This window comes from Protobothrops mucrosquamatus, unplaced genomic scaffold (genome assembly GCF_001527695.2).
Source record: "Protobothrops mucrosquamatus isolate PMUCROS unplaced genomic scaffold, P.Mucros_1.0 scaffold2173, whole genome shotgun sequence".
Lineage (NCBI taxonomy): Eukaryota > Metazoa > Chordata > Lepidosauria > Squamata > Viperidae > Protobothrops > Protobothrops mucrosquamatus.
In genome coordinates, this window is record NW_015388267.1 from 377086 (window position 1) to 387005 (window position 9920).

At 46.8% G+C, this 9920-nt stretch overlaps 1 protein-coding gene across 1 annotated transcript in view; it reads left to right on the forward strand.

Moving 5' to 3' along the window:
* The window catches only part of EIF4G1 (eukaryotic translation initiation factor 4 gamma 1), a 101952-nt gene extending 94309 nt beyond the window's left edge, over window positions 1-7643 (forward strand). The window contains exons 28-31 of the mRNA XM_015824265.1: window positions 6-114; window positions 2499-2580; window positions 3711-3851; window positions 7154-7643. Of these exons, the coding sequence (XP_015679751.1) occupies window positions 6-114; window positions 2499-2580; window positions 3711-3851; window positions 7154-7335 (514 nt within the window). The 3' untranslated portion in view covers window positions 7336-7643. The remainder of the gene's footprint in view (window positions 1-5; window positions 115-2498; window positions 2581-3710; window positions 3852-7153) is intronic.
* The last annotated feature ends 2277 nt before the right edge of the window (window positions 7644-9920 follow it).

Genomic DNA, 9920 nt, shown 5'->3' on the forward strand with positions numbered 1-9920 from the left:
GATAGTTCGGATGCTCCTAGTCGGAAGGAGCTCACCTCTGAAGAACTCTGCAGACAAATAGAAAAGCTATTAAAAGAAAATGCCAATAACCAAAGAATATATGATTGGATTGAGGTGAGGAACCCTTTGAAGGACTCGTACAGGACCTTTTAGTAGGCTGTATTGCTATTATCCTTCTCGTCTTCTCATCTTTCCTATTTCCTACGGGTATCTTACAATTTATCACTTGTTTGTATCTTATAATTAATGATTGTAACTATGATTATGATCTGTGACCTGTCACTTCGTAGTTTGTGTGTATACTGAGAGGTTATGCATCGGAGACGAATTCCTTCTGGGTCCAATCACACTTGGCCAACAAAGAATATTCTAGTTTTCCACAGGGGGAAGCAGAGTGGGAAGGACAGGCAGAATCCACTACAGGTAGTTCTCGACTTACAACCACTTGTGTATAACACTGGAAGTTTTTAAGAAGAGACTGGACAGCCATTTGTCTGAAATGGTATAGGGCAGTGATGGCGAACCTTTTAGAGACCGAGTGCCCAAACTGCAACCCAAAACTCACGTTTTTTTTTTGGTTTTTTTTTTGCACATGGTAGCGGAGGCCTAAAGCGAACAGGTTTTATAAAACCCAGCTGAAGGCCTAGGACTGGGGCGACGGTGCACGTGCCCACAGAGAAGGCTCTGCGTGCCACCTGTGGCACGCGTGCCATAGGTTCGCCATCACGGGTATAGGGTTTCCTGCCTGAACGGGGTTGGACTAGATGACCTCCAAGGTCCCTTCCAACTTTATTATTATTAATTATTATTATTATTATTATTATTATTATTATTATTATTATTATTATTATTAAGCCCTACAGGTTGCAGTGTTGGCTCAGTGCAAAAAAACAGCAGCCTCTGGGCATAGGATGGAGGCAGTTGAACAGACCTCCGTGCATTGCATTCTTAGGCCTGTGTATTTCAACCTCGGCCACTTTTAAGAGATATGGACTTCAACTCCCAGAATTCTGGGAGCTGAAGTGCACACGTCTTAAAAGTGGCCGAAGTTGAGAAACGGGCAGTTCTGCCATTTTGCTCAGAGATAGGATGGCGGTTTCCTTACTCCTTCTTTCTGTTTTAAGAACTGACCAGGCTGTAACATGTCGCTGTAACTTTGAATGGTCACTAAATGAACTGTTGTAAGTCGAGGACTGCCAGGGTTACAATTTCCAGCTTGGTTAGCATTAGCCTTGGCTAGATTGTGTAACTCCGTGTGTAAACCCAGCCCCGAAAGTGGCAAAAGGGGATCACATGACCCAGGGACACTGCAACCGTCGCAAATATGAGTCAGTTGCCAAGTGTCTGAACTTCGATCATCTGACCACAGGATTGGTCATAAGTGTAAAAAATGGTCATAAAACGGGGTTTTGGGTTTTTTTTTCCACTGGTTGTAATTTTGAATGGCCACTAAATGAACTGTTGTAAGTTGAGGATTACCTGTATTTGCTTTAGTTCTTACAATATAAAAACATTTTGGCAAGAAAGGTCATATGCTCACTTAACAAACGTCTCGCTTAACAACAGAAATTTTGGGCTGAATTGTAGTTGTGAGTTGTATTATAACTACATTAAGTCAAAAATGAACTATACTTTCAATCTGTGGTTTGTTCGTTCCTTTATTCAATTTATTGTAACTTCCCATCTCATTTCTATGAGTCCTATGATGGTTGATCACATAGTCCAGGGATAGGCAACCTTGGCTCTTTTATGACTCGTGGACTTCAACTCCCAGAATTCCTGAGCCAGCCATGCTGAGGGGAAAGGGAGATGTTTTCAAGCTGAGCCAGGCTGGCTCAGGAATTCTGGGAGTTGAAGTCCACGAGCTGTAAAAGAGCCAAGGTTGCCTACCCCTTACATAGTCAAACAAATGTTCAGGCTGGATTTGGCATTCATTATTTTTCTGTGGCTTTGCCTGTACATGGAATGCTTTTGTACCAGAGACAAACACCTTGTGTGTCTAATCACACTTGGCCAAATAAAGTATTCAATTCAATTCAATTCAAAAGGTTTCCAGAGGTTGCACTAAATGGAATACGAGTCGTGCTCGACTTACGACCACCATTGAGCCCAAAATTTGTACTGTGAAGTGTGAAATTTGTTAAGCGAATTTTGCTCCATTTTACAACTTTCCCCCTCACATCTGTTAACTGAATCGCTGCAGTCGGCAAAGGACTAACCCGGTTGTTAAGTGAATCTGGCTTCCCCCCCATTGACTTTGCTTGTCAGAAGGTTGCAAAAAGAGGATCGCGTGATCCCGGGGCACGGCAACCGTCATAAACGTGAGCCGGTTGCCAAGCGTCCGAATTTTGATGGGGGGGATGCTACAACGGTCGTCAGTGTGAAAATGGTCGTGTGACTTTGTTTGTAACTTCGAACGGTCACTAAATGGAACCGTTGAGGACTACCTGTATTTCTGACCCACTAATTTTTAGCATTTTTTTTCCCTCTCCCGCCAGGTAAACCTGAGTGAACAGCAGGTCTCCTCCAGTATGTTTATCAGGGCCCTGATGATGTCAGTGTGCCATTCCGCCGTCATCTGTAAGCCTTTCCCCTTATCAAAGGGCAGATGGGGGGTGGGGTGGGGGGGCTTTGGGGGAGGCACCTATTATGGGAACCCCATGCAGCTAAATTGGGTGAAGTTGGTCTCAGCTGAAAAGAGCAGCCACCTGTCAATCAGTAGCATTGCCTAGTTTTCTGGACCCCCTCAGTATGGATTGGGCCTACTGGTGGTGGTGTTGACAAGGCCCCTGAGGGGGCAGAACAGAGACCCGGAAGGCAAAGCTGCCATCCTGCAGAATTCCAGCTTCCAGGACCCTTCACCATTCGCCTGTCCAGCTGGCTAGAACTGGAGCTGTATATCTCCACCTTAAGGAGAGGTGTGTGTGGAGATTTTCAATCATCCAGGTCAGGGATCTTCAAACTTTTGACCCTTTTCTGACTTGTGGACTTCAACTCCCAGAATTCCTCAGCCAGGCATGCCTGGCTGAGGAATTCTGGGAGTTGAAGTCCACAAGTCAGAAAAGGGTCAAAAGTTTGAAGACTTCTGATCCAGGTGATGCCTGACTGATTGATATTCATCCAGGTGATGGTTGTCCCAAAGGTGTGCTTTTTTTTTTCTCTTTCTCTCTTAAATGGCAACTGGACTACCTTGTTGTTTTTTTTTCATCTTTAAAGATGTTTTGCTTCTCATCCAAGAAGCTTCAGTTCTAACTTCAGTTAGAACAGCGGTTCTCAACCTATGGGTCGTGACCCCATTTGGGGTCGATCGACCATTTCACGGGGGTCGCCAAGCAAGGCTGTCCGCCATTTTTTTTTTCCCTTTTCCGGCGGTTGCCTTACCTCCCTTGAGCTGGGCCAGCTGGTGGTCGGCCTGCTCCGTCTCTGCCGCTTGCCAGCTACGCCTCGGCCGGCGCAGGGGGCGGAACCACGCATGCGCGGCGCTCCCGGGCAGGGAAAGTCCTCGACTTACGACCGGTTTAGTCCTCGACTTATGACCGGTTTAGTCCTCGACATACGACCGGTTTAGTCCTCGACTTACGACCGGTTGGGGGTCACGGCATTAAAAAGGTTGAGAACCACTGAGTTAGATCATTGTGCTTGGGGCCAGGCATAAAACTCTCCACTGTCCATTTGTTCAGCTGACCTCTCCCTTTCCTCCGTTGCTACAGTCGAGAATCCTTACCGGATGGACAATCTTGTGATTAAGAGCCGAGCTAAGCTGCTGCAGAAATACTTGAGCGATGAAGATAAGGAGCTGCAGGCCCTTTATGCTTTACAAGCCCTAGTGGTGAAGCTGGACCAGCCAGCAAGTAAGTCTCCCGCAGTTCCGGAAAAAGATCCTAACCGGGACAGGGAGGGAGGGAAGCAAGGCCGTGAAATCAGTGGCACGAATTCCCAATCCAGAAATGTGGAAACCGAGCAGAATTCATCCTGAATAGCAAACCCGAACTCCGCGGAGCTGTACTCACTCAGCCTGCTTGTTTCTGTCTGGTGAGAATTGGACTTTGAATCTTAAAAGGACAGGTGTCTGTGGAGATTGCCAGTCCTCCAGGTCATGGTTGTCCCCAAAATGCTTTTTTTTTCAAAAGTTCTGAACTTTTGAAGCATGGCTGGCTCAGGAATTCTGGGAGTTGGAAGTCCCTGAGTCATAAAAGAGCCAAGGTTGCCTATCCCTGCGCTATACTACAACCGTACAGGTATTCCTCGACTTAACGATCACAACGGAGCCCAAAATTTATGTTGTTAAAGTGAGCTTTGTCTCATTTTACGACCTTTCTACCGTTAAGTGAATCACTGCAGCTGTTAAGTTAGTAACACGGTTGTTAAGGGGAATCTGGCTTCCTCATTGACTTTGCTTATCAGAAGGTCACAAAAGGGGGTCACGTCACACACACACACACACACACACACACACACACACACACACACCCAGGACACTGCCACCATCATAAATCTGAGTCAGCTGCCAACCATTTTTAATTTTGATCCCTGCTTTTCGCTGCTGCGAAAGTCATAACGGTGAAAAATGGTCATTGGTCACTTTTTTTAAGTGCTGTTGTAACTTTGAACGATGACTTAATCGAACGGTTATCAGTCAAGGATTACCTGTACTTTACCCAATCCAGTAGATCTCTGAAATAGTCAGTTGCATAGATGAAGAGGAAACAGAAGGAAAAAATCTCCTCCGCCCCCCAGGATATTGGACTTTTCAAAATTGTCAAGCCAGTGGGCCTTTTAAAAATGCTGCGTTTCCACTTTTTTTCCCCTAATTCCTTCGACAAGCTGATTAGCAAATCAGAACACCGAAGCAGAAGGCGTCGGAAGAGGGCTAAATTGCTTTAGATGCCTTAGGAACCAGCTGCGCTCTTCTTCCACTTTACCGTCTATTGACGGAGCAGGATTTTGATATTTTTGGTACGGGACACGTGTGCCTGATTATAATGGAGGGGGAAATTACAGACCTACAGAAGCATCCTTTTGATCAGCGCGACAGAAAAGCGGTTCCAAATTATCAGGCCTTAAGGCTGAATTTTGAAAAACGCTCTGGCAGATGGTTTGCAAAAAAAAAAAAAAGATAGGAAAATTACATATTTTCCCCCCCCTCCAGACTTCACTGACTGATTATCATTGGAGGGTTAAATGCCGAATCTGCCCCTTTTCTTCCTGCTGTGTTTTGCAGGGGGGATTTTGATGAGGTTAAAGCAGGGGTCTTCAAACTTGACAACTTTTAAGACTTGTGGACTTCAACTCCCAGAATTCCTCAGGGCTGGCTGAGGAATTCTGGGAGTTGAAGTCCACAAATCTTAAAGTTGCCAAGTCCGAAGACCCCTGAGGTAAAATAATACAGGCAGGCCTTGGCCTAACGACCACAAGTGAGCCCAAAATTTCTGTTGCTAAGCGACACAGTTATAAGTGCATTTTGCGGCATTTTCCGACTGTTCTTGCCACAGTTGTTAAGGGAATCGCCTCACTTCTTAACGTTAGTGACACAGTTGTTAAGTGAATCTGGCTTCCCCATCGACTTTCCTTGCCAGAAGGTCCCAAAAGGGGATCACATGACCCCGGGACGCTGCAACCGTCATAAATACGAGTCAGTTGCCCAGCATCTGAGTTTTGATCAGTTGGTCATGTGATCAGTTGTAAGTGAGAAAACCGGTCGTGTCACTTTTTTCAGTGCCGTTGTAACTTTGAACGGTCACTAAATGAACTGTTGTAAGCCGAGGACTACCGTATTTCTCTGGGAACGGAGTGCTGAATGAGAGGCACTCACCGTGTCGACAGTCGCTGTTTTCCTGGCAGGGAACAAAACCCACAAAACACCACAAATTCCCATTGGGCCTCTGAAGATCAACCTCAGGTGTGCATTACCTGAGCCCCAGGTATATATGCCGCCCTCCAAAGCCTTGGAGGGACAGCCCTCAAAAGTTGTCACTGCGTGACTAATTCCTATTTCTGTTTTTCAAATGTTCACACCATCACCGGCTGCCAAGTCCTTAAAGGGAGATGCAAATCCAAATTTAAAGCCTGCTTAGCGAAGATGTTTCTCAGGCCTTTGGTAAAGCTATCAAGATAGTGAAAATACATCAAATTTTAGGGGTTTTTTTTGCCTGGCTTTCTGGGGTCCAGCCCTCTTGGCTTGGTTCTCTAGACCTGAGAAAATTTACAGACCATCTTTGCTGCCAGCCTTTCGTAACTTGGCTCCTCCCGGCTCTGTCGAGTCACATGATCCCCTTTTGCGACGTTCTGACGGGCAAATTCAACGGGGAAACCGAGATTCACTTAACACACCCGTGTTATTAATTTCACCCCCGCAGTGATTCGCTTAACAAATGGGGCAAGCAAAGTCGTAAAATGGAGCAAAAGTCACTTAACAAATGTCTCATTGAACAACAGAAACTTTGGGCTCAGTTGTGGTCGTAGGTAGAGGACCACCTGTATAAAGTTCTTGGATTAGGTTGTAAAATGGGGGAAGACTCCTTGAACCACAGAAACATTGGGCTCGTCTGTCCCAAAGGTGCTTTTTCAGGAGGCATCTGGACTTTCTTGTTTTTTCTTTGAAGACGTTTCGCTTCTCATCCAAAAAGCTTCTTCAGCTCTGACAGGATGGTGAAGGATTTATACTCCTTGCAGACAGAGCCGGTCATTTGCCTTTTAGAGAGTCGTTGAGGCCACCTGGAGGTTTGTTTGTGTCCTCAGGGTCACCTGGGTGGTGCAGATGGGTGTGGATCCTTAAGTTAAGCCGAAAGCACAGCTCCACACCCATTTGCGCTACATAGCTGGCCCTGAGGACACAGATAAGCCTCCAAGTAGCCTCAACGACTCACTAAAAGAATGCAAATGACCAGCAGTCTGCCAGGAATATAAACCCTTCCCTTCCTCACCACCCAGTCAGAGCTGAAGAAGCTTCTTGGATGAGAAGCGAAACGTCTCCAAAGAAAGTCCAGTTCTGAAAAAGCACCTTTGGGACAACCCTGACCTAGATGACGGAGAACCTCCGTGGACGTCGGCCTCGGCTGTGGTCGTAAGTCGAGGGCGGCCTGCCTCAAGGCTCAGTGGGCCGCGGGGGGGGGAGATGCTCCCGGGCTGACCGGCTTTCTCTCCTTGCTTCCAGATCTCCTCCGAATGTTTTTCGATGCCCTGTACGACGAGGACGTGATAAAAGAGGACGCCTTCTACAAGTGGGAGTCGTGCAAGGACCCAGCCGAGCAGCAAGGAAAGGGTGTCGCCCTCAAGTCGGTCACAGCCTTTTACACTTGGTTGCGCGAAGCTGAGGACGAATCCGACAACAACTGAGCCCCACAAGACGGGCAGAGGGCGGGGTGGGGGGCAGACCGAGCCTGCCCTGCTGCCCTGGCCCCTCCTCGGAGCCTGGACTCCCTCGGGCGCTGGCACGGGGATGGAGACACGCAGGACTGACCTCTGCCATCTTTTCTCCTGCCCGCCCTCATAAGACTGCTTTTTCTTTCTTTCCCCCTTTTTTTTTCCCCCCTTTTTTTTTTTCCGGTTGGGATTTTTTTTTTCTCTCCATTTTTGTTTTTCGTTTTCGTTTTAACAGCCTGTATTGGTTTGTGTCTTGACGATAATAAATTGATGCTCAAGGAGGTAGGTGTTGCTGTGGGCGCGCTCCGCTCAGAACCCAGGCTCGTGCCCCGGGGGAACCCGGATGATTTTCATGAGCGGGGGGCCCCCCCTCAATTCTGCTGGTGCAAAAGCACCCCCCGAAACACATGTCTGATGGAAGGGGGTGGGTAGCCAACCCAATGCCTACGCTCCTGCCATCTCTCTTTCTCTCTCCTTCTCTCTCTCCTCTCCCTCCCTCTCCCCACTTTATTGCTGAAATATAGAGATTATATAAATATATATATAAAATATAAATATAGACTTATTAAATCTTTTGAGGTTGGAGAATAGAACTCTTTAACTGTCCACAAACGGCTCTTCAGATCGTCGCCCACTTTTCTTTTCTTTTTTTTGCATCGCCGCCTGGAATTAACGTAAACCACCCCCAAACCGGGATGGATGTTCCTTTGAAGAACAATTTTTTTTGGCAAGCAAGCGCAACAGAAATCATTTCAAACCTCCACCTTGCTTGGGAGCTGCAGGCCTCTCACCGGCCAAGAGGTGAGGGCAGCTCGGAGCTTCTCTGCCCCTCCACGAGCTCACCACGGCTGCCTTGGCCTACTAGGGTCAACCTCACCCCTTCGCCCCCTCGGGCCCCCCCCTCCTTGCCCGCCTCCGAGCACACGGAAGGGGGGGACGGGCGCGCGACCCGCTTCGTCTGCGCTTGGATAGTTAACGGAGCCGCGCTTGTAACGGAAAGCAAAAAAACGACAACGAAACCACAAACAGGAAAAAAAATATATATAAGGATACAATAACCGGTCACGTGAATTTGTAAATATATATTTTTTTCCCCTCTTTATTTTCTTTTTTCTTTTTTTGTTTTTTTTTCTCTTCTTTTTCTTTACGGAGTATTTAATTGAAGATTCAAAAACAACAAAAAAGAGCATCTTTTCACCGTAAACTGGAAATAATAATAATAATAAAAAAAGAGAACATTGCTAAACCAAGGTGACGTGTGGGTGATGTCGGATCCCTGCCCCGATCGCAGCAGGAGTTTCGGGAGAGAAACGCCGCGTCTTGGATCACCCCGACCTGCCGGGAGAAAAAAAAAAGGGGGGGGGAGCTTGGAGGTAGCCCTGCGTTTGAGCCGCTTGATGTGGGACGATTTGGCGTGTTGTTCTAAGCCTTCTACTTTTGAAGAAGAAAAAAAGGGGGAGGGCAGGTTATCCGAGAAAGAACGGGCCTGAAGAAATTTACACAACGAAGAGGACGAGGCAACGTGGAAAAGGAGGGTTATTGTAAGTTCTACAAGTGCGTGTGCTTGCATTGCGGCTGTGGCTAATTTTGATGGGACGTGAAAATAAAAGTCTTTGGACAGGTTCCTTGCAAGCTTTGAAGCGTGCAGAGTTGTCTCCCAAATTGTGTTTGGAAAAAAAAACACTTTAAAATGCCACTGGCTGCGATCCCGTTGACGGTATTTTAATTGAAACCTACGTTTAATTTGTGTCTTGGTTACTTCTCCCGTGGCTTTTCTAGCAGGCCCCTCTCGAAGTCCTTAAACTGAAGGGCACTGAGTATTCCCGGTCTGAAAGGCAGATAGTAGGAGCACTTAGGCTTAACGCAGGTAGTCCTCGACTTACAACAGATCGGTTAGTGACCATTCAAAGTTACAACTGCGCTTAATGACCATTTTCATTGTGGCATTCCCGTGGTCAGGTAATCGAAATTCAGACGCTTGGCAACCGACTCGTATTTATGACGGTCGCGGGGTCACGTGATCTCCTTTTGCGACCTGAACAGCAAAGTCAGTACGATTCACTTAACAACCGTGTTAGTAACTTAGCAACTGCAGTGATTCACTTAACAGCTGTGGCAAGGTAAAATGGGGCAGAGCCTGCTTAGCGATAGAAAGTTTGGGCTCAATTGAGGTTGTAAGTCAAGGACTACCTGTACAGGTATTCCTCGAGTTACAGCAGTTCATTTAGTGACCGTTCAAAGTTACAATGGCACTGAAAAAATGACGATGACTGTTTTTCCCACAACGGTTGCAGCATCTCCATGGGTCACGTGATTAAATTTCGAATGCTTGGCAACTGACTTATATTTATGACGGTTGCCCTGTCCAGGGGTCACGTGATCCCCTTTTGTGACCTTACAAGCAAAGTCGATGGGGGGGAAGCCAGATCCACTTAACAACTGGGTTACTAACTCAACAGCTGCAGTGATTCATTTAACAACTGTGGCACGCAAGGTCGTAAAATGGGCAAAATCCACTGAACAAATATTTCACCTAGCCACAGAAATGTTGGGCTCAA